The 26,188-nt window shown below is 41.2% G+C and overlaps 1 protein-coding gene across 1 annotated transcript; it reads left to right on the forward strand.

The window, feature by feature from the left end:
• Window positions 1-595: 595 nt before the first annotated feature.
• kcnk2b (potassium channel, subfamily K, member 2b) lies at window positions 596-24,904 on the forward strand. The gene is made up of 6 exons (XM_063001121.1): window positions 596-799; window positions 9,523-9,640; window positions 13,441-13,601; window positions 21,122-21,308; window positions 22,114-22,253; window positions 24,572-24,904. Exons 1-6 carry the CDS (start codon window positions 611-613, stop codon window positions 24,902-24,904), a joined length of 1,128 nt encoding a protein of 375 aa, XP_062857191.1. The 5' UTR covers window positions 596-610.
• Window positions 24,905-26,188: the final 1,284 nt, after the last annotated feature.

The following is a 26,188-nucleotide window of genomic DNA, read 5'->3' on the forward strand; positions in this document are numbered from 1 at the left end:
TTATGTTGCCAGCCATTTAGACATTAATGGCTGTGTGTTGAGTTATTTTCAGAAGACAGTAAATCTACACTGCTATACAAGTTGTACACTGACTACTCTAAGTTATATCCAAGTTTTATTTCTATAGTGTTGTCCCATGAAAAGATATAATAAAATATTTGCAGAAATGTGAGGGGTGTACTCACTTTTGTGATACACTGTATATATATATCCACCCATCCACGTTTTTTCATCAGTTTATTCAATAACCCTTGCATTCAACTTCCCAGCAACCCATTGTACCATGCAATTATCCATGCTGCCATTCATACAATCATCTATCCATCCATGCATCTATCTAACGAGTGATCCATTTATTCGTAAATGCTTCTCTCCATCAGTCTATCCAGCACTCCATCAGTCTATCCATCCATCCATACATTCATTCATCCATCCATCCAAAAACATACAGTACATATTTAAATACATTACCTCCTCCTCTTTTTCAGTGGCAGCTCCTGATCTTCTGGACCCCAAAGCCGCTGCTCACAACTCCAAACCACGCTTGTCATTTTCCACCATGCCGGTGGTGCTAAACTCTCAGGATGAGTTTGAGCCGCGAGTCAGCGTAATGCGTTGGAAAACAGTGCTCACCGTCTTCCTGCTGGTGGTGCTTTACCTCATTATGGGGGCCACTGTCTTCAAAGCCCTGGAGCAGCCGCATGAGAGCTCACAGAAACTCGCCATCCTCAGTCAGAAGCTCCAGTTTCTCATCGACCATCCGTGTGTTAATTCCACTGAACTAGAGGAGCTAGTGAAGGTGCGGTGAGACACAAACTTCAATACTTTTCTACCTTACAGGCACAACACAAACATACAATAGACTGCAATTATTAAGAGAACTATAACAGTTAGCAAATCACACACACACAAGGTCCAACTCTCTGTAAGAAACCACCACTGACTGGTGTAAAGAAATAACACTGTATTGGAGGGTATGTGTGTGTGTGTGTGTGAGTGCTATACTGCAGCCCTTTTTGGCCCGTGTGAAGGAAGTGCAAGCACAGAATTTAATAAATAAGTAATAGAGGGCGGCACAGAATTGTGTTATTGAAGACTATAGGTTAGACTATATGCTATATATATCTATATAACTATATGGCACTATATGGCCAAAAGTATTTGGATATTAGCTAGAAAAGCAGCCACTCTTTTAATAAGTCTTCTCACAAGACTTTGAAGTATGCCTGTGGGAATTTGTGGCAGAAAAGTTGTATGGCTGAGCTCTGATGTTAGTCAAGAAAGCCACAAGTGAGGTTTTTAGTCCATTTCAAAGCTGTTCAGTGGGGCTTTGAGCAGGTCACTTGAGTTTCTTTAAAGCAGGCATTTTTTAAATGTCTTTATAGATCTTGCTTTGTGCACAGGGGCACAGTCATGCTGGAACAGGAAAGGGCCTTCCCTCAATGGTTGCTGCAAATTTAAAAGTATATAATTTCCTTTATATAACTGATTTATTACATCTGTTGCCAATTCTTGCAGTAAAACACATAAATTAAAAAATTAGAAGGGGTGTCCCAATACTTTTGTCAATGCATTATTAGTATTAGCAGTACTTTTAGACATCTTCTGGAGATGGTAAACCACAAAAAGCCTTCTGCAGATGCTTTTTTCGTCATTCAACAGTAGTTCACACAAAGGACACGAGCACCAAGCCTCTCATCGTTAGAAAGCTTTGGTTCACCTTGCTCTGGTTCCTGCTTTTCAGACCCCCACTGTGACACAAAGAGGAACATAAAGGGCACGTTTAGCAGGGGACAAGAGTGAGCAATGACTCATTTAATGACTGTCATATTCTGTACTTTTGACACACATTTCCTGCCCAGTAGACCTTTATGTCAGCTCTTCACCAACATCAGCCGACAGACATTGTGTTAATAGAATCTCATCGTGCTTTATATAAAATAGCATTATGGTGACTTCCCGACCTGCCATGCTCACTCCTGCTGGCAGAGCAGGGGGTGCAGGTTGACACCAAGTGTACTTCTTGAAAATACACTACTCATCTTTCCTATCAGACAACACTTTAAAAGTGCCCTGAGAATCACCCCAAGGCTGAGTCTACTTTATCTTCCTCTCTCTTTATTATTACCAGGACTCGTCTGGTAAACAGTATTAGCTTTAGTAATCTAAAGTTGGCATGACTTTATCCTTTACCCAAGCTTTCACTAGCAACTGTCCTCTCCATCTTGCCAGTGGTATAAGTAGCCGGTTGTGTTACACCCAACTGCTGTCTTATTCCTTTTCAAGCCCGTCATATTATTTCCAAACTTTCCAGATGTGTGACAACCAGTGGTTGTGCTCCCAAAATCTGGTCACCTCCCTTTGTCGGTTCTTGGGGGTTAGAGTTGCAGAGCCCAGTGGTACTGCTCCTACATTTTAAGCAACCTTCATTTCTTCTTTCTCTGTGTCACCCTTGAGGTTTTCATGGTGGGTCCGCCACACGTCTACCAGCACTCGCAGTTGTTAAGGTGCTTATTTTTAGCCTACCATTTGTGTTGCTTGTTTCTTTACTTCTTTCATCACTTCCTTTATTTATTTCTCTAGTTTTACATTTATTGCCCAGGTTTGTTTTCCTGAGCTATTATTACATATCTATGTATAGCATACACTCCTGATCAAAATCTTAAGACCAGTTAAAAAATTGCAAGAATTTGCATTTTGCACTATTGGATCTCAAGAAGGTTCCAAGTAGAGCTTCACAATGCTAAAAGAAGAAATGGGTGCAAGAGACAAAAACTTTTAAGCAGCCAATTTATTGAAAACTGCATTTACACTCAAACATGCTTTTTTCAGCTGATCAAAAGTTTAAGACCACAGCCTTTAAAAGCCAAAATGTGCGCAGAAATTTGGATTCCATGTCATTTTCTGTCAAGTATTTACACTGTCAAGACCTCCTGATGGCAAAAGCAAAAAAGCTCACTGACTTTGAACGTGGTAGGATTGTTGAGCTTCATAAGCAAGGCCTCTCACAACGTGCCATCGCTGCTGAGATTGGATGCAGTAAGACAGTCATTTTGCATTTATTAAAAGACCCTGAGGGTTATGGAACAAAAAAGTCAAGTGGTAGACCCAAAAACATTTCACCAGCGCTGAGCCGCAGGATCCGATTGGCTGTCCGTCAAGACACGGGACAATCCTCGACCCAAATTAAGGCCATTACTGGTGCTGACTGCAGCTCAATAACCATCAGACGGCATCTGCGAGCGAAGGGCTTCAGAAACAAAAAACATCTTCAAAGGCCACGTCTTCTTCAACGCCACAAAATTGCCCGTTTGGACTTTGCAAGGGAGCACCAAACATGGGACATTAAAAGGTGGAAGAAAGTTTTATTCTCTGACGAGAAAAAATTTAACCTTGACGATCCTGATGGCTTCCAACGTTACTGGCATGACAAGGAGATCCCACCTGAGATGTTTTCTACGCGGCACAGTGGGGGGGCGCCATCATGATTTGGGGTGCTTTTTCCTTCAATGGAACAATGGAGCTTCAGGTTGTGCAGGGGCATCAGACAGCAGCTGGCTATGTGGAGATGTTGCAGCGGGCATCCCTCATGACTGAGGGCCCTCGTCTGTGTGGTAACGACTGGGTTTTTCAACAGGACAATGCTGTAGTTCACAATGCCCGCCTGACAAAGGACTTCTTCCAGGAGAATAACGTCATTCTTTTGGACCATCCTGCGTGTTCCCCTGATCTAAATCTGAATGAGAACATTTGGGGATGGATGGCAAGGGAAGTTTACAAAAATGGACATCAGTTCCAGACAGTGGATGCCCTTTGTGAAGCCATCTTCAACACTTGGAGCAACGTTCCCACTAGCCTCTTGAAAACACTTGCATCAAGCATGCCTAAACGATTGTTTGAAGTGATCAACAAGAATGGTGGAGCTACTCATTACTGAGTCCTTTTTTTGACACTTTGATTTCTGTTTTGAGGGGGTTTTCGGGTTTTTTTGAGCTATGGTCTTAAACTTTTGATCAGCTGATGAACAGCCTATTTCAGTTAAATTGTTGTTTTCAATAAATTGCCTGCTCAAAAGTTTTTGTCTCTTGCGCCCATTTCTTCTTTTAGCATTGTGAAGCTCTACTTAGAACCTTCTTAAAATCCAGTAGTGCAAAATGCAAATTCTTGCAATTTTTTAACTGGTCTTAAGATTTTGATCAGGAGTGTATAGTTATTATATGATTCTTTTTTTGTCAGCTTGTGTGGTTTAATGTGAAGAGCCAGCAGTGCCCGAGTTCCAGGGGTTTGAATCCAGGACTGGGCTCAAAAATATAGAAGGTGCATGACATCAGTGCCATTGAGTGGGCACATTAGTGCAGTAGTCAGTCCCAAGCCAAGATGAATGGTAGGGTTGCATCAGGAAGGGCATTCGGCATGAAAATTGCACCAAATGAATTATGCAGATTCATGATCTGCTGCAGCCCCTTATGGAAGCAGCTGAAAAAAGTATTCATACATACAGTGTATCACAAAAGTGAGTACACCCCTCACATTTCTGCAGATATTTAAGTATATCTTTTCATGGGACAACACTGACAAAATGACACTTTGACACAATAAAAAGTAGTCTGTGTGCAGCTTATATAACAGTGTAAATTTATTCTTCCCTCAAAATAACTCAATATACAGCCATTAATGTCTAAACCACCGGCAACAAAAGTGAGTACACCCCTTAGTGAAAGTTCCTGAAGTGTCAATATTTTGTGTGGCCACCATTATTTCCCAGAACTGCCTTAACTCTGCTGGGCATGGAGTTTACCAGAGCTTCACAGGTTGCCACTGGAATGCTTTTCCACTCCTCCATGACGACATCACGGAGCCGGCGGATATTCGAGACTTTGCGTTCCTCTACCTTCCGCTTGAGGATGCCCCAAAGATGTTCTATTGGGTTTAGGTCTGGAAACATGCTTGGCCAGTCCATCACCTTTACCCTCAGCCTCTTCAATAAAGCAGTGGTCGTCTTAGAGGTGTGTTTGGGGTCATTATCATGCTGGAACACTGCCCTGCGAACCAGTTTCCGGAGGGAGGGGATCATGCTCTGCTTCAGTATTTCACAGTACATATTGGAGTTCATGTGTCCCTCAATGAAATGTAACTCCCCAACACCTGCTGCACTCATGCAGCCCCAGATCATGGCATTCCCACCACCATGCTTGACTGTAGGCATGACACACTTATCTTTGTACTCCTCACCTGATTGCCGCCACACATGCTTGAGACCATCTGAACCAAACAAATTAATCTTGGTCTCATCAAACCATAGGACATGGTTCCAGTAATCCATGTCCTTTGTTTACATGTCTTCAGCAAACTGTTTGCGGGCTTTCTTGTGTAGAGACTTCAGAAGAGGCTTCCTTCTGGGGTGACAGCCATGCAGACCAATTTGATGTAGTGTGCGGCGTATGGTCTGAGCACTGACAGGCTGACCCCCCACCTTTTCAATCTCTGCAGCAATGCTGACAGCACTCCTGCACCTATCTTTCAAAGACAGCAGCTGGATGTGACGCTGAGCACGTGCACTCAGCTTCTTTGGACGACCAACGTGATGTCTGTTCTGAGTGGACCCTGCTCTTTTAAAACGCTGTATAATCTTGGCCACTGTGCTGCAGCTCAGTTTCAGGGTGTTGGCAATCTTCTTGTAGCCTTGGCCATCTTCATGTAGCGCAACAATTCGTCTTTTAAGATCCTCAGAGAGTTCTTTGCCATGAGGTGCCATGTTGGAACTTTCAGTGACCAGTATCAGAGAGTGTGAGAGCTGTACTACTAAATTGAACACACCTGCTCCCTATGCACACCTGAGACCTAGTAACACTAACAAATCACATGACATTTTGGAGGGAAAATGACAAGCAGTGCTCAATTTGGACATTTAGGGGTGTAGTCTCTTAGGGGTGTACTCACTTTTGTTGCCGATGGTTTAGACATTAATGGCTGTATTTTGAGTTATTTTGAGGGAAGAATAAATTTACACTGTTATATAAGCTGCACACAGACTACTTTTCATTGTGTCAAAGTGTCATTTTGTCAGTGTTGTCCCATGAAAAGATATACTTAAATATCTGCAGAAATGTGAGGGGTGTACTCACTTTTGTGATACACTGTATAATTCTTTTGCTTTCTGGTTTAGTTTATACACTTGTGTTCATCTCATAAGTGTTTGTGCTGTCTTATAAGTGTCTGTAGCCATGCCACAAAGCAAAAATGCTTCAGGAATGGTTTGAGGAGCACAACAACGAGTTTGAGGTGTTGACTTGGCCTTCAGATTCCCCAGATTTCAATCAAATCAAGCATCTGTGGGATGTGCTGGACAAACCAGTCCAATCCATGAAGGCCCCACCTCACAACTTACAGGAGTTAAAGGATCTGCTGCTAACATCTTGGTGCCAGATACCACAGCACACCTTCAGGGGTCTAGTGGAGTCCATGCCTTGATGGGTCAGGGCAAAAGGGGGACCAACACAATATTAGAATCATAATGTTATGCTTGATTGGTGTATAGCGTCATTAAACCACTAATTATAATTAAATGTAATAAATGACAATCAATTAGGAGACTATCTTAAAAGGCAAATGACAACAAACTCTTTTAATTCAAACTCTTTTAAGTTGGTGTGTATAAGTATAAATAAAATATCACAAAAAAACAATTCTACTTTTAAATATATGCCCAAAATGTTTGATTTGGGACGCTGTTATAACCACAGTAAAGTGTATCCCATGGTCCTTCTGCTTCTTTCAGATAAATGGATGTGCTGTTTTTACACAGTGGGAGTAATTAAGCATAGCAGTCATGGTGGAGAAACTGAACACCCTGCAGCACCCGGTACAGTCATACACTTCCAACACCGCGAGGAGCGAGGGAGAGATTCATTACCAAAGTCCCACATTGTCTTCAGTTTGGCTAATCAAATGCTCTGGCCGTAGGGAAAAAGACAGTGCAAGAGAAAATGAGAATCTACAGATGGTTTATTAATTCTTGGTGGAGCAGCTATATTCATTTTTATTTTGCTGTTGCAGACAAAAATTAACATTATTAAAGCAGAAAGATCAATTCTTTAGTCCTGAGTGAAGACAGAGGATATTAAAACGTACATTTTTTTTGCCCGTTTGCCATTCTTGTAATTTTCTATTTTTTATTGTAGTTTCTTTGCCGCTCTCCGCAACCTTGAGCTGACCAAGGAGAGCCGCAGACTAGCACTCACCCCCTCCCACACTTCTGCATTCTATGTGAACCCCCACCATTTGTGCCACCACACCGCATTGACACAGAGGTTTTGTTTGTTTTGTTTTTGCACCCCTCTTTCCCTTTTTATCCCATTTAAGCCATTTCCGATTCTGATTCGAGGTACTGATTTGAGATGCCAACAGAATGTAATTGTCTTGCTTCTTGTATTTATAATGGTCTATATAATCTGACAGGGGAAAAAAACAATATCCTATAGTCTGCTTCAGAATTTAGCAGAGGTTTTGCTGGCAGTGTGACAATCTTTGGAGAAATCTAAGATTGCACAGATTTATAAATAGCTTAACTGCTAGAACTCTTGGAATTGCTGTTAATGTGAGGAAATACAAACATCACCGACAGTGACAGTTATGCAGCCTACCACAGCTTAAATCTGGGTTCGAATCTCAGCTGTGTTATGGGTTGGCCGGCTGTCTACACACATGTAATAAGCTATGCCTGGGGGGCATTGGTACCCTGTCCATTCCTGCCTTGCAGTGTTTCTCAGTGGAGCCGTTCCCACCATAGCCTCAACCAGAAGAAAGCAGTTGATGAAAATGAATGAAAATGTCCGATTTTTCATAAATTTGGTTCATGCGCAATCGAAACATATTTTCCTTCCAGGTAAAAAAAATTCTGGATTGAACCATGTTGACATTTCGAGACAGAAAGATGCAGCTTCTCGATGAATAATTAAGGGCACTCAGTACAGATTTTGAAGGCAGGATGGCAGCTAAGTGCAGTAGAAATAAAATCAGCCATGCAAGAAAACATGATTCTACCTTAAGCTTAGCTGCTATTGCTTGTTTTCTTTCTCCTGTTCTAATATCCTATAAAAGTGACCAGCAGCTGTTGATCCTGTGTGCCATGTGTGGTTTGGGGTAATTATACGTGTTTGTGTTAGTGCAATGGGCTAGAAAAGACCTGGGGGGTTCACAATAATACTGTGACTGTCCCAGACTCTGCGTCAAAGCACAAATGGGTACACATTTACTCTACAATGATCTTTTTACAACAGGTTTGTGCGTCAGGTCTTCTGACCAGAAAGCAAAGCCAATCGTTTGAACCATGAAAACGATCGCTGTGTTCGTGGACAAGGGAAAAGATTGCATGCCTGAATAATCAACTATGGATCAAGAGAAGAAAGAATACATGACTAAGGATTGTTTTTATTGGTTTTAACCCTTTAGTTTAGTGGTTTGGTTTATTAGAAATTCATAAGAACTTGACAGGTCTGCACAGAACCTTGACCTTAACCACATCCTACCCCAACTGACTACAAAATAGCCCTGCCTGATGTCCTGGAAGGAATTGGTGGTAACGTCACCAGTGTTAAAGAAAGTGTAAAGAAACAGCCTGGTTCATTTTCACGCAACAGTTGCCCGCTCACGTTGAATTACTCACAGTGTGTTTGAGTTCTGTGGTTCATTGCAAATCACCATCTTGCTCTTTAATATTTCTCTTATGTCTGAAAGTATGTGGACACCCCTCCTGTTTTTGAGTTTAGTCCTCTCACTCTCATTGCTAACAGGAATATCAACTCAATACTAGAAAATTAAATATAGGACTTTTTCTCTTTTTCTGCCCCTGTGCATAAACCAGATCCATGGTTTGATAACTTTGGTGTGAAAGAATTATAGTGGTCTGCACAGAGCCCTGACCTCAACCCCACTGAACACCATTGACCAGGCCTTCTTGTCCAACACCAGTGCCTGATCTTAAGTAAAGCATCCATAATGAAGGCTGTTACGAAGTTGCTCTCTTAGGCTTAGGCTCTTAGGCTTGTGTACAACTGCTCTGTCATGGAAACCCAGTCAGTGAAGCTTCTGACATACAGTTTAGTGCTCATGTTGCAACTCGATTTTTGTGCTTTTCAGATTGCATTCTGTGAGCTTGTGTGGCCTATAGTTGGCTCAGCTTTTGTTGCTTTTAGGTTTTTCTACAGCAGTTATTATAATAAGTCATGGCAGATACAGCAGGGCAATAATGGGATTACTTAGTTTTTGAAAAGGTGGCATCCATCAATATAACATTGCCACTGTAACACATTTCACTGCTGATAAAAAGTGTGTGGCTGTATGCCTACATATATGCACTTTTAAGCAAAGGGTGTGGCAAAAATAGTTGAATAGACTTAGTAGACAGAGTGACTCATGAGTAATCATGACACCATGACATAATTATTGATAAATATTCTGGATTTATTAATGTAGAAATCATTATTAAAACTAATGATTATTTCTCCTGTTCCCCAACTACAGCAAGTGACATCAGTCATACGAGCGGGGGTCAACCCTTCAGGAAATTCATCCAATCAGATGAGTTTATGGGATCTGAGCAGCTCCTTCTTCTTCGCCGGGACTGTTATTACTACAATAGGTATTTTACACACATGCATCCTATGATATACAGTACAGTCATACAACACTATACATTAAGTATTTATCCACAACCTGTGTCAGCACCTCAAACACAACAACAGGTCATCATATTTTATTTTCTACAGATCCCCTGACTATTTAGGAACTCTTAAGGGGTGACTGAGTAAGCTAATGTCATAGGCTGGTCTGCTGGAACAATCCATCCAACGACTACATAGAGGGATAAATCTCTTTCAACAAAGATGAATCTACATTTAAAAGTTCATTGGTGTGCCGCTCAGGTGGCGCAGTGGTCAAAACACACGCTAGCACACCAGAGCTGGGATCTCGAATACATCATGAACAACGACTGGCCTGTTGTTCATATAGGGGTGGAGTATTGAGCCGGATAGGGACTCTCTCATGACTGATGCTCTGCTGGCTGATTGATGAGAGATGCACAGAGACGGGAGAGAGTGCGGATCAGGGTGTGTCTCTCTGTACACAGAGCTGGTCTGCAGCTGATCTCGTCTGGTGTAGGTGACAAAATGCATACGGCTGCTGCCCACATGTCGGAGGGGCCGTGGGTTAGCTTCGTTCTCCTCAAATCAGAGCGGGGGTCAGCATTAGTGGAGAGGAAGCGTGAAGCAATCACAGACAATTGGATGCACTAAAAAGTCGGGAGAGAAATAGGAGAAAATGGATAAACAAAAAAAAAAAGTTCATTGGTGCAAAAACCATAGAAACAATTGAAGACTGCGGCACGAGTGGAGTGCACCAAGAAAACAGTACAGATCTGAATGCTTGACTCATATAGTAAGTTGTACTATGGCATGGTTGAGATCCACTTGTCCTGTTGGAGAAAAGACTGGAGAATTAAGAATATGCACAATTATTTTACTGACTTGTAATAAATCTGATGGAACATTTCTGTCCTGATGAAAGTGGCCTTTTTCAGGCTGAAAGCACCCCTATCCACAGGGCATGAGGGTGTAACTAAATGGTTTTATGAGAATGATATACATCATTGCTATGGCCTTCACAATCACTAGATCTCATCCAACTATACCATATAAGGAATTTTTGTTAACACTGTCCACCACCATTTTCAGAACGCAAGATGAAGGAAGGTGTTTTGGAAATAATGGTGGTTTATTCCCTAGCTACATTTTCAAATAATTTTAGAGTCCATGGCAATATGCATTAAGGCTGTTTTTTCTCCTTTTAATGCCACCAATAGATTTACTGTGCAGTGTTCTGCATTAGTTGTATGATGCGTTCTGTGTGACTTCTCATTAATATCACTTATCGAGATGCCATCATTGCAATCAGATGCTTGTTAGAGATGACTAATGCGTCAGTTAATATGTAAAGAAACTGATTACATAAAGTTGTATCTCAGGTCTTCGTGAGGTCAGGAAGATGCAGTCAGACAGAAAGAGATAAACAGCTACTAGTAGTAAAGAGAGAAAAAGTAATAGACATGATGAATCATTTTCCTCTGGGAAATCATCAGCTTTCCCTACCTGGGATTTTCTACCACAGTATATCTTCCTCTCTAAATGTCTGACTCCATCATTTGTCTTTATCCAGTAAATCAGACATAATAGCAGGATTTAAGGAAACATTCTGCTGGCTCACTGTTGTGTAAGAGTTTTTACGATCTTTAATCACAATGCTGTTATACCACGGTGAAGATAAGGAGCATGGAACCACAAATCATCCCTGAACAAGCGCACCAGACAAGACATAACAAAATGCTCTCAGAACTATGTTAAGGAAGGTAGATGCGAAACAGTGACTCAAATAGTGACAGGATCACAAAACAGTTAGCAATGAAGTGCATCACTACATCTACACTCCTACACCTCACAAAACATCTCCATGAAAAAAGGACGTCACACTGCAGCTAAGAGAAATAAGGGTTTCACTTATGATTACAAGAACCAAAACCCATAGTAAAGTATGATCATGATATAATGCTGCTTTTCTCTTTTCTGCAAATGGTCCTGGGGCATTGCACATAAAATGAAGCGATGTTTTTTTCCTCACATTCATTGTTAAAGAACAAGAAATCAAATCTAGCACCATGCTTGCTATAAATCCCCTCTTATAAAAATTAGTTTGTTGTTTTTTTGACATAAGCATCACATTTTTATGACAGTTTGCAACACATATCTAATCACAGAGCTATGGCATCTTAAATATGTTATGGCAACAGTCCCACCGCCATTTTCTCCCCTTTTTTCTCCCGACTCCCGTATCCAATTACCCAATTGCATTACGCTCCCTCTCTACTGATGCCGATCCCAGCCCTGATTGAGGAAAGCGAGACTAACACACGCCCCCTCTGACACGTGTGCAGTAACCAACTGCATCTTTTCACTTGCACGAGGTGAGTTCATATGCGGATCAGCTTTGTGTATGGAAAGCCACACCCTGATCATCGCATTATTTCTCGACTCTGTGCAGGCACCATCAATCAGCCAGCAAAGGTTGTAATTGCCTCAGTTATGAGGTCCCTATCCGGCTCCCTCCCTGTATGAACAACAGCCAATCGTTGTTCATGTAGGCGCCCAGGCCAGACGGATGGCAGAGCTGAGTATTGAACCAACAAGTTTGAAATGTCAGCTCTGGTGTGCTCGAGTGTTTTACCGCTGTGCATACCATATTGCTCAGTGGTGTACCATGGATAAAGAAAATGCCCTCCTTTTGACGCGGCATGCAAAAAACATATTGGTTTGCTTAGTTAGCGGCTAGCATTTGTTGTAATTAAGCACACAATCATGCAGCTTTTTTCATTTTGAAACAATCAGTTTTGAAAATGTGTATGTTGGTTTTTTGGGTCAGCGATCAGCAGTTGTTATGTCGTGATAAGTCCAGTGCTGCGCACTGTGTTGACCAGCAATTAATTAGTATTTGGCAGAAGAAACCAGCTGAGACAAGCAACCAGCTTATGCTGCTCTGTGCAGAATTTTCCTTGTTTCAGATGAAGATGTAACTTCATCACTGTCAGTATTTGGAGATGTAGTACTCTCTGTGGTCCTAACGACATTATAAAGGCATTGTGTTATGTACAGAATCACATGAGAGAGTACCTTTTCATTCTGTACTTATTCTCGGCTCTCGCAGTTGGAGAAGCTCTTCTGCGCCCTCACGCTATTATTTCTGACATTTCACATATCAACCTTTTTGTACCTCGCTGTCTCACTGTCCAACATTTACATTTATCTGATGTTAATTGCTCCTCCATCAGCTGTTCTTTCGCTCTTCACTGTTTCACTCTGTTCTATTTTCTTTTTTTCCGGTCTTTGTCAGCCTCAGTCCCCCCCACCAAAACTCACACTTTCTTCTACCACTCACCCTTACTAAATAAATCCAACTAGAGGCTTTTAGGGACACAGAAGATCCAGTAATAACAGTGCACAGATTAGGAATGATGCTGTAGGTCACCCTAACCTTCGTGTCATCTTTTGCCAACACAATATTGAATAAAAGTGGGTCTGGATGATGCAGCTCACGAGTGTTAATAAATCCTTTACTGCACTGATTTCTAGAAAACAGGTGAATTTTTTATTGAACGGTCATTAAGTTTGGCTCTTATAGCTATGTATAGATTTTAAAGGGATGTAAAAGTCATTATGAAGTGCAGTTTTACTGAATCACTGAACTTACTGCATTTTTTCCTGAAACTGCTTTTGTAATTAAAGTTCTATAGAGCTGTAAATGCTATTTACGGACAGATTGCAGTATTTTATTTGACTGCTTGGTTGCTACAAGCTTAGCATTAATGATTTTGTGCATTTCTTTCTTGTAAAGGTTTTGGAAACATTTCCCCTCACACAGAAGGAGGCCGGATATTCTGCATAGTCTATGCTCTTTTGGGAATCCCTCTGTTCGGCTTCCTTTTGGCAGGCGTTGGAGATCAGTTGGGAACCATATTCGGAAAGGGCATTGCCAAAGTGGAGAAGATGATTGTGGTAAGTAATGAAAACAATTTTATTAGTCTCTCAATGAAAAACTGCTTTATGTACAGTTGAGGTCAAAAGTTTACACACACCTGTAAGAGAGATGTACACAACATGATTAAAAGTATGTGGACACCCCTTTCTATTTAATCAGTTTATGCATTTTAGCCACACCCATTGTACAAAGTATAAAGATTATATATGTGTATTTATAATATATACACATACAATATATGGACAAAAGTACTGGGATACCTTTTTTAGTTGTTAAATTAATGTATTTCAGCCACAACAATCGTTAACAGGTGTAATAAATCAATTACTCACTCACTGGAGCCTATTTAATGGACGCAAGGCACACAGTAACACCCTGGACAGGACACACACACACACACACACACACACACACACACATACACACACCCATTCACTTATAGGGCAATTTAGCGTCTCCAATTAACCTGACTGCATGTTTTTGGACTGTGGGGGGAAACCGGAGCTTCCGGAGGAAACCCACGCAGACACGGGGAGAACATGCAAACTCCACACAGACAGGACCTGGACCGCCCCGCCTGGGGATCGAACCCAGGACCTTTTTGCTGTAAGGCGATAGTGCTACCCTTGAGCCACTATGCCACCCATAAATCAATTATATAAAGAAAATGGATATGCGTCCAACTTTGCAGCAATAATTTAGGGAAGGCTCTTCCTGCTCCATCCTGTGCACAAAGCAAGGTCTAGATATGCTTGACATGAAAAAAGGTTTGGTTTAAAAAAAAACTCCAGCAGCCTGTACAGATTCCTGACATCAGCATCACTGAACAGCTTTGGAATGAACTGGATCATCAATTAAGGCTTTTTTGACCAACATCAGTGCCAAGTGGTACAAATGCTCTTTTGACTAAATTGAAACAAGTTCCCACAGACATACTTCAAATATTGTGACAAGCTATAGCTGAGTTATAGCTGAAAAGATCACATAGAAGTGACTCTGTTTTCATACCATTTGTTTTTCAAAATGTCCAACAAGCTCACGGTCACTTACTGTAATAATGAGGGTGATTTTCTGCTGATGGAAGTGTGCCAGTTTATGTTACGTTATTATAATAGATGTTGTAACAGTGTCTGATACCTGTAAAATGTAACAGTGATCCGCTGTTCATCTGCTGCCTTCCAGCTGCCCGAGTAATGACATGAACTTCTACAAATTTTATTTTCCTGAAGATAAAGTTTCACTCACAGCAATCTGATATTAATCAAAGCTAACTCAGTTCTACTCAGCTTCATCAGGCTGCAGGCAGCTTCATCTCTTGACCTGCTGTGACTAATTAAAAGAACATTCTGCAGGATCCAGCATTGCCAGGAAGCTTTATTAGAGACGCCCGAGTGTCTGCTTGTCTGTTTATGTTTGTATGTATCGTTATTTAGATTTACAGTCAGCTCCAGATTTTTTGGCGTCATTGGTAACAATTAGTGTTGTAAACTCCTGTAAACCCTCTTCAGCTGTTTGGAGCCACAGCTTTTTAGCTGAGCTTAGTTCAGGGGGGATGATGATAAATCTTGAATTAACATTTTATTTCCTGACTGTGCATACACTATAGCCAAAAGTATGTGCCCATGGTGCCAATGACATCCTCCTAATTTTTGCGTTTAGGTGTCTCAGGCACACTTGTTGCTAATAGGTGCTAATAGGTAATTCATTGTGCAAAATAAACATTTGGTGAGAAGGAACCTCAGCGGACCTAACCTCAACCCCACAGGGACACCTATATATATATATATATAATATAAAAGAAAACTTTAATAAAAAAACTTTAATATATATAATATTAATATATATATATATATATATATATATATTATGTGTATATATATATATATATATATATATATATATACAGTGTATCACAAAAGTGAGTACACCCCTCACATTTCTGCAAATATTTGATTATATCTTTTCATGGGACAACACTATAGACATGAAACTTGGATATAACTTAGAGTAGTCAGTGTACAGCTTGTATAGCAGTGTAGATTTACTGTCTTCTGAAAATAACTCAACACACAGCCATTAATGTCTAAATGGCTGGCAACATAAGTGAGTACACCCCACAGTGAACATGTCCAAATTGTGCCCAAAGTGTAAATATTTTGTGTGACCACCAATATTATCACTGCCTTAACCCTCCTGGGCATGGAATTCACCAGAGCTGCACAGGTTGCTACTGGAATCCTCTTCCACTCCTCCATGATGACATCACGGAGCTGGTGGATGTTAGACACCTTGAACTCCTCCACCTTCCACTTGAGGATGCGCCACAGGTGCTCAATTGGGTTTAGTCCATCACCTTTACCTTCAGCTTCCTCAGCAAGGCAGTTGTCATCTTGGAGGTTGTTTTTGGGGTCGTTATCCTGTTGGAAAACTGCCATGAGGCCCAGTTTTCGAAGGGAGGGGATCATGCTCTGTTTCAGAATGTCACAGTACATGTTGGAATTCATGTTTCCCTCAATGAACTGCAGCTCCCCAGTGCCAGCAACACTCATGCAGCCCAAGACCATGATGCTACCACCACCATGCTTGACTGTAGGCAAGATACAGTTGTCTTGGTACTTCTCACCAGGGCGCCGCCACACATGCTGGACACTATCTGAACCAAACAAGTTTATCTTGGTCTCGTCAGACCACAGGGCATTCCAGTAATCCATGTTCTTGGACTGCTTGTTTTCAGCAAACTGTTTGCTGGCTTTCTTGTGCGTCAGCTTCCTTCTGGGATGACGACCATGCAGACTGAGTTGATGCAGTGTGCGGCGTATGGTCTGAGCACTGACAGGCTGACCTCCCACGTCTTCAACCTCTGCAGCAATGCTGGCAGCACTCATGTGTCTATTTTTTAAAGCCAACCTCTGGATATGACACCGAACACGTGGACTCAACTTCTTTGGTCGACCCTGGCGAAGCCTGTTCCGAGTGGAACCTGTCCTGGAAAACCGCTGTATGACCTTGGCCACCATGCTGTAGCTCAGTTTCAGGGTGTTAGCAATCTTTTTATAGCCCAGGCCATCTTTGTGAAGAGCAACAATTCTATTTCTCACATCCTCAGAGAGTTCTTTGCCATGAGGTGCAATGTTGAATATCCAGTGGCCAGTATGAGAGAATTGTACCCAAAACACCAAATTTAACAGCCCTGCTCCCCATTTACACCTGGGACCTTGACACATGACACCAGGGAGGGACAACGACACATTTGGGCACAATTTGGACATGTTCACTGTGGGGTGTACTCACTTATGTTGCCAGCTATTTAGACATTAATGGATGTGTGTTGAGTTATTTTCAGAAGACAGTAAATCTACACTGCTATACAAGCTGTACACTGACTACTCTAAGTTATATCCAAGTTTCATTTCTATAGTGTTGTCCCATGAAAAGATATAATGAAATATTTGCAGAAATGTGAGGGGTGTACTCACTTTTGTGATACACTGTATATATATATATATATATATATATGTTGCTATGGAATAAATGTTCCTTTTAAATGTATGAAAACTTTTGACCTAAAAAGTGTAGATGCTTCCATTTACATTTAGCAGACGCTTTTATCCAAAGCGACTTACAGTACTGTGACAGTATACAGTCTGAGCAATTGAGGGTTAATTGAGGCAACAGTGACAGCCTGGCAGTGGTGGGGTTTGAACCAGGTACCTTCTGCTTACTAGTCCAATACCTTAACCACTAGGCTACAACTGCCCTTTCATACTTTCATACACACAAATTAGCAAGATGCTGTAAATATAGTCTCTACAACCTACTTTCAGACCAACTGTTTAACAAAGCCTGATGTGCTGAGACTGGTGCAGTATCTTACTGATTTTTAGTAGAAATTTGATTTACTGGCACGGTCTGGTAATTTGATTTACTGGCACCTGCAATGTACAAAACCCGACCACATATTATATTCTCTTTTTCTGAGCTCACTGTGAAATATAGATGACATGGCCAAGCTGAGTGTGTTCTTTAGTTCAACTCACCATATCCAATATTTACATTCTGGGAGTCTGGGCCTAACTTACTTTCACAAAAAGTTAAGGTGATGAATTTGAATGTGCATTTGGAATAATGACTTAAACCTCCAACCAACTGCAGTTTGATTTTTAACTACAGACAGAAGAAACTAAGGCTTGTGGAATTGAGAAAATACTCTGCAATATTAATGTTTAGACAGAGATCTGTGTACTGCATTCTGACTATTTCACATTAATAAGGCTGAAGAAAAACAGTATAATTTAAGATAAATGCCTCAGTGAACTACCTACACCCCATGGATAGGTGCTGGAGGATGTATGAGCAGAGTCCCATTAGCTCATGATCTATATTAGAGAAAAGCCGAAGCTTAGCAATATATTGGTACCATGCCCAGAGTATTCCTGCGTTGAGTCCAGAGTTTTTTCTGATGAAACCAGACCTGAAGGTTGGTGAAAATAAATCATAAATGAATAAACAAACAACCTGTATTATCCAAGACTGAATAGACTGAATACAATTACACCTCGAAATAGATTTAGTAGATTCTGTTCATTTTGTTAAAGTAATGAAAATATAAAGCCATGATGAAAAACAGCATGCAAATTCTAAATCATTTAAGGGAATTCTGCTTTGCTCTAGGTTTTCAGAATTATTTCATTTGGAGTTACAGTATCTCACAAAAGTGAGTACACCCCTCACATTTCTGCAAATATTTCATGGGACAACACTATAGAAATGAAACTTGGATATAACTTAGAGTAGTCAGTGTACAACTTGTATAGCAGTGTAGATTTACTGTCTTCTGAAAATAACTCAACACACAGCCATTAATGTCTAAATAGCTGCAACATAAGTGAGTACACCCCACAGTGAACATGTCCAAATTGTGCCCAAAGTGTCAATATTTTGTGTGACCACCATTATTATCTAGCACTGCCTTAACCCTCCTGGGCATGGAATTCACCAGAGCTGCACAGGTTGCTACTGGAATCCTCTTCCACTCCTCCATGATGACATCACGGAGCTGGTGGATGTTAGACACCTTGAACTCCTCCACCTTCCACTTGAGGATGCGCCACAGGTGCTCAATTGGGTTTAGTCCATCACCTTTACCTTCAGCTTCCTCAGCAAGGCAGTTGTCATCTTGGAGGTTGTGTTTGGGGTTGTTATCGTGTTGGAAAACTGCCATGAGGCCCAGTTTTCGAAGGGAGGGGATCATGCTCTGTTTCAGAATGTCACAGTATATGTTGGAATTCATGTTTCCCTCAATGAACTGCAGCTCCCCAGTGCCAGCAACACTCATGCAGCCCAAGACCATGATGCTACCACCACCATGCTTGACTGTAGGCAAGATACAGTTGTCTTGGTACTTCTCACCAGGGCGCCGCCACACATGCTGGACACCATCTGAGCCAAACAAGTTTATCTTGGTCTTGTCAGACCACAGGGCATTGCAGTAATCCATGTTCTTGGACTGCTTGTCTTCAGCAAACTATTTGCGGGCTTTCTTGTGCATCAGCTTCGTTCTGGGATGACGACCATGCAGACCGAGTTGATGCAGTGTGCAGCGTATGGTCTGAGCACTGACAGGCTGACCTCCCACGTCTTTGACCTCTGCAGCAATGCTGGCAGCACTCATGTGTCTATTTTTTAAAGCCAACCTCTGGATATGACGCTGAACACGTGGACTCAACTTCTTTGGTCGACCCTGGCGAAGCCTGTTCCGAGTGGAACCTGTCCTGGAAAACCACTGTATGACCTTGGCCACCATGCTGTAGCTCAGTTTCAGGGTGTTCGCAATCTTCTTATAGCCCAGGCCATCTTTGTGGAGAGCAACAATTCTATTTCTCACATCCTCAGAGAGTTCTTTGCCATGAGGTGCCATGTTGAATATCCAGTGGCCAGTATGAGAGAATTGTACCCAAAACACCAAATTTAACAGCCCTGCTCCCCATTCACACCGGGGATCTTGACACATGACACCAGGGAGGGACAACGACACAGTTATTTTCAGAAGACAGTAAATCTATACTGCTATACAAGCTGTACATTGACTACTCTAAGTTATATCCAAGTTTCATTTCTATAGTGTTGTCCCATGAAAAGATATAATGTATTTATTTATTTATAATGTATATTTGCTGAAATGTGAGGGGTGTACTCACTTTTGTGAGATACTGTAAATGGTTAAGAAATTAATCATTCGTTATTGCTCTACGGTCAACATAAAAGAAGTACAGATGTTGGAAATGCGTCTCATTACATAATTAACATAACTGATTTATGTCCATTTTTTTCTGCCACCCAAATGCAAATGAGCCACAACCATGTTTCTGGGAGCATTAATATTGGCATTATTAGTAGTTTTCCACCCTCTGTTTAAAGATATAACAGGAAAAAGCTTTCCTCAAGAATCCAGAGTGTGTCTGTGGAAATATGTGCCCCTTTAGTCAAAAGAGCATTTTTGAGACAGGCCCGGATGTTAGATGAAAATGCATGAGTCACAATCTGTGTTCAATTTTATTTAAAAGGTTGTTTATTGGGGTTGAGGCCATATGGTCTTTATTGACCTCACTTTGTCCAGAGGAGTCATGCTAGAACTAGGAAAAGGAACGTTGGAAGCATATCTTTAGTAGATCAGTTGTTTTATACACCTGGTAGCAGTGTGTGTGAATTAAACACTTCAATGGTTAGAATGTGTCTATATTCTTTTTGCTAAATAGTGGACTTTGCATCTGAGTGTGAACTAGTAGCTATGCAAGCTGGCATTTACAAAGATCAGGCAACCCTGCTCAAAGTGCAATTCACAGGCTTTGAAGGTGGATGGGAAGAATACTTGTACTGCTCGCTAAAACAGGAACAGCCAATCAAATTTTATATAAATTTCCTTCACACTGTTTACATTTTGACCCCTGCTTTTATTTAAAATTTGTATCATTTATTAATAAATCAGCTCTGTAAGTTCAGTGTTTTTCAGTCACTGTGGTTGACATTTGACTGTCACAGCAGCTTGTTAGTAGGCGCCTCAAAGAGCAAAATGTATTCATCACCTACAGCCTTTTTTGGCTTAAAATGGATGCTAACGCCAGACACGTATGCATGAATGCAAAATAAATTACAGAGCGCATCAGTTGCTATACATCAAGATTTACTGTATTTTTAATGACTTGCTGCGCTATAATGTCTGCTGTGATTAATAAACAGGCTTAAGTACCCCACCCATCCATCCGTAGACATGACCATGTACCAGCTTTCACTATAAACTGTAGAACCATGTACACCATCCGTCCAAGAATGCATCTGTTTGCTTATTTAACAGGTCTCCCACTCACCCATATAACATCTTTTACTAAAAACAATATACGATTTTCTATTTTCTCCAATCTTCCACTCCTCCATCTATCCATTTATTTATTTAACCTCATTAAATGCTCATACATCCTTTATAACCCCATTAAATGCTCATACACGCCTATATAACTTCATGAACCTTGTCTCCCAACAGAAATGGAACGTGAGTCAGACAAAGATCCGAGTGATCTCCACAGTGCTCTTCATCCTGTTTGGCTGCCTCCTATTTGTCACATTGCCAGCCATCATCTTCAAGCACATTGAGGGCTGGAGCGCTCTCGAGTCAATCTACTTTGTCGTAATCACCTTGACGACCATCGGCTTTGGTGACTTTGTGGCAGGTGAGGGTGAACGTCGTCACCACCAGGACAGCAACGGTAACTACAACATGTTTTATTTACCTCATGTTCTGTTTGCATTCAGTGTGCTTGTTTGGAAATGCATTTTGAGCTCTACTGTTGAACATGTCATATTTATAAATCAGTCATGATAAACATGATTCAGTAGCTTCAAAAGCACTGAATTGTACAGTGCCCATACAAAAAGCACTGGCATACAAGTAGCAGGAAGATCTGATTCTTTAAAGCAGAAAACAAACACACATACAGTGAGATCACAAATTGTTTTGAACTTTCTCACAGTAAGCATGCGGCGGGTCATATGCTGGCTGGATCACAGTCCCAGTGATTTTGCTGCTTAAATTTAAACACCACTTGAACCTGCATACTAAAAGTACAGAAGTGCTTTACTGCAGTGTAAACCTGTTAAGGAACCCCTGCCCCATAAGGTATAACATAATGGCTTTGGTTCTTAAAAAAAAGTCCATGTTCACTGAGAAATGTAAAAAATGTCAGCAGTTAGCACATGCTGTCATTAAAAACATTAATCTGGCTGCCAGATTTTATCCAAAACTCTGCCATAAGATAGCAGGAACACCTGGCAATCTCCATTTCCAGCCTTAAACAAAATTGTATTTTTTATGCCAAGTGCATTAAATCTGTGCATTAAAAATCACAATCGAAATAGCGCTTGTAATTATCTGAATTATAAGACATGTGATGCAGTGTTTGAAACTCATCCATAGAATGAACTGTCAGCTGTTACTTTAAGCCAATTAGCCCATTATTGTCTCCTTTGCTTTTACAGGTGGCACTGAGATGGAATACCTGGACTACTATAAGCCAGTGGTGTGGTTCTGGATTCTGGTGGGACTGGCGTACTTCGCTGCAGTGCTTAGCATGATCAGTGATTGGTTCCGCGTCATTTCAAAGAAAACAAAAGAAGAGGTATGTTCTGACAGTACAGCTCACTGACAGCACTTTAAATTTTAATTATCCCAGTGTAGAAATAAACCTAGCTACAAGGTACTTTACTATAACAAATCCTGGCTACAACGAAGCATTGGATGGTTGGGCATCTACAGAAACATGATTGGCTTTCCTGGGGGGAAGGAGATGGCCGAAGCCCTGTGCTGTATTGGCCAGGATATTCCTGCCTTGCGTTCAGTGTTTCCCAGTGGAAATGGACCTGCCGTGACCCTGACCAGGATAAAACATTTGATGAAAAAGGATACTTTATATTATTGGTCTTCGAGTAATAACTGTTCTTGGTGAGCAAATTCATGACCCACATTACACCTAATTACAAATGACTGTTACTGTTCATGAAGATTCTGCAGTTCAACACCAAGTTCTAATAAACTGAGCAAGATCAGACGCCCTGATTTATGAGGCTTGAAGCTACACCCCTTTGACCCCACTGAAAAACAGAAGACAGATAAATGTGACGCATCATTTAGGATTTTTGACTACTCATGTAACCCAGCCAGAATTACACCTCTCCTAGGTCTCCTAGCAACCACAGTTCCCTCTTCTGCTGGGAATTTATTACATACAGAGAAGTGCTATTCACTCGGATTGCAGATACACACACGTTCATATACCGTATATAATCAGCTTTCACACATCACCGTTTTTCCTGCCAGTATGCATTAAAGGAAACCATTGGGGTTGTCTTACTGCCAAATGTAATATACAACCTCATTTCCAAAATAGAATTCAATTCAAAGATTGCTTAAAATAATAACTAGTGCAATCGTGTGGCACAATGTTTTAGGACTCTCAAGTGAAGAATTTCAGCTATGCCACTGGTATAGCCAGGCCACAGACAGTCATTGGCTTGTTTTAGTCAGACATGGCTTATGGTTTTGGAATGGGGTGTCCAGCAAGCTTGTGGTCAGTTGCCAGGTTCGTAGTAGTGTACTCTTATCTGTGGACCCTGTTCAGACTTAGGAATGGATAAGGCTTTAAACTGAACCCTTAACTAAACGTTAAGGCAGTGAAGAGATGTATAATACAATATATATATTACAATATAATACTGGTATAATACAATCCCTTTTACAAAACCAGTAAGCAACCTGGCAGTAGCCTTTTAGTCCTTTTTTTCAATCAATCATGAGACAGCGTGTCAGTCAGCGTGCTCACCACCCAGATAATTAGGACCCAAGTGCAGTAATGGAACAAAAAAAAAAAGTCAAACACAAGATTAACCAGTGGCTGGCTAACTACATGGAGCGGAATCGAACCAGCGTTGTAATGCACCAGCGTTGTTGTTTTTTATGAGGGAATCATATAATTATAATAACTTTATTATGATATTATATATTATTCGACGATCAACCCTCGGATACCTGACAACACTTATCGGTTCTTTTCTCAGCCATACCGCGTAATACACTTTCTTATTAACAAAAGCGGATCGCACCAAACCGGCCGACTAACTACCGCACCGGCTTCGTCATGCAACGTGCAAAGACTCAGTGCAGAGCTGCGGTATCTGACTGGCTTTAAAACGTCCTGGCAGCTGACAGCAATTAGTGTTGATTAAAGTTGGGATGCTGGGGAGTGTAGTTCTCAAAAACTACACCTGCGTCTGTTTACGCCTTCCTCTGCTGTTCCAGTATCTAATGTTTTCTGCCATTAGTTAATTCTAGTCTGTATTTGAATCCTAGATTTTTGGGTATTTATTGCACTACAGGGGTGGCATGGTGGGTAGCACTTTCGCCTCAGAGCAAGAAGGCCCTGGGTTTGATTCCCAGATGGAGCAGTCTGGGTCCTTTCTGTGTAGAGGTTGCATGTTCTCCCTGTGTCTACATGGGTTTCCTCCAGGTGTTCTGGTTTCCTCCCACAGTCAAAGGACATGCAGTCAGGTTAACTGGAGATATTAAAATTGCCCAGGTGTGTGTGTGTGTGTGTGTGTTTGCCCTGTTAAGGGTATTTCCTACCTTTCGCCCACTGAATTGGACCCACCGCAATCCCAAATATGGTAAAGCAGTGGTAAAACAGACAATGGATGAATGAGTGAATAGTGCACTGCATAGTATAAAAATGGCATTACATTATACCACTATTTATAGAGTTAAAGTTAGTTTTATTTTGTTAGTGTTAAAAATGGTAAAATAATACTGGGAAAAATGACATAAGGAGAAAATATAAAACTGTGGATTTTTTTTACTTCCTCAGTTAAAAAAGCACATTAAATAAGACTATAGTTGGACAGAGTTCAGTCTCTCACTTTTTGTCTTTTTATGAATGTCTGACAGGTGGGTGAGTTCCGAGCACATGCTGCAGAGTGGACGGCCAACGTTTCTGCCGAGTTCAAGGAGACACGTCGCAGACTGAGCGTTGACATCTACGACAGGTTTCAGCGTGCAACATCTGTCAAGCGCAAGCTTTCGGCTGAGCTGGGCCTCAATAATGCACCGATTAGCCAGGAGATGACACTAGGCAGGCGGGCACTCTCGGTCAACCTGTGCGACGAAAGAGAGACATACCCAGCTTTAACAGTGACTCGCAATGGCAGCCTTTTTCTGAACGGTCTCAGTCCGGATTATGCCAACCGACGTGATATTGCTGTGATAGAACACCTGAAATGAGAAATGGAAAAAAAGGGAGATATAATTTAATTCAAACAACAAAAACAACAACCGTGAACTAGAAGAACGGAGTGCCAGGAAGGGAGGTGGGTGCCAGGTGTGCCAGGTGTGCCAGGTAGGAAAACACCTATCAGATTACATCTGACTGAATGTTCAATCTATTGTGGAAAAAAACCTTTGGATCAATGCACAGTGATCCCGGGTGACCAGGTAATTTAGAGATGCACAAGGACTGACTGCAAATCAGTTTTACAAACAAGAAAACTTTTTTTCATTCTTTTATTTTCACTCACTACTGGTCAGGGTCACAGTGGGTCCAAAGCATATCCAGAAACAACCTGGATAGGGCAATAATCTATCAAAGGACACAGACTCAACCGTTTATTTTCGATAGGCGAAAAATTGGGTTCAAGGCAGGGAAATACACCTTTGCTTAAATCCATCGCAGGGCTTTGGCCATCCCTCAGATGTAGCCAGTCATCCACCAGCTCTGTAGATGCCCACGCGGGGGATGCACCACTGAAATTCAAACCAAATTAATTAGGAGCAAAGATTTTGCTTTCATTTTATAGTTTACTATATTGCTTTAATTTTAGATTTGTTAAACTGATTTGCACTTCAGAACCTCTGTACTGATGTGCCTGTACACCAGCCTGATTAAAAGATACCTATGAATACATCTGGATTACAGAACTGCTACATCTGCACAGAAACTTTCCATTCAAGCTCACCAGTGAACGAAAGACTCTTGACTACTGAAGATGTTCTTCGCTACACAACTTTGTATCATCAACGATGAACCTGACTCTCTAGTCTTTTCTACTCAGTTCTGTTTTAAATTGAGAACTTTCTTTTGTTCTGACTCTAAAATGTGGCTACTGGAACTGGATTAAGAACTTTAAGCAAGCTTTACTTGAGACTCTGTGAAATCAACATGTTGAATGTTTCTTCTTTGTTTACAAAGCCAAATTATGTGATTTTTATTAACATATACAACAAAAGATGTATAGTTTTGGGAGGACACCCACACCTCAGAATGTCTTATTCACGTCTCAGCTTTTTGCCATCAGAAAATCAAAAGTGCCTTAAAACTACTGAACCTTCTGCATGTGTTGATCTGTTACGGCAAAGTCAGCATCTGCTTGGTTGTAGTCTTATTATTAGTCGAGTCACCCTCATACAACCATGTTCTCTGTTATGTTAGCAGCCTGTGGGAAGTTTAACTGGGGTTTGCAGTATGAACTCCAGGTATCTAATCAGAGGACTGTCAAGGTCTGTTGTTGC

This window comes from Trichomycterus rosablanca, chromosome 9 (assembly GCF_030014385.1).
Source record: "Trichomycterus rosablanca isolate fTriRos1 chromosome 9, fTriRos1.hap1, whole genome shotgun sequence".
NCBI classification, from domain to species: domain Eukaryota; kingdom Metazoa; phylum Chordata; class Actinopteri; order Siluriformes; family Trichomycteridae; genus Trichomycterus; species Trichomycterus rosablanca.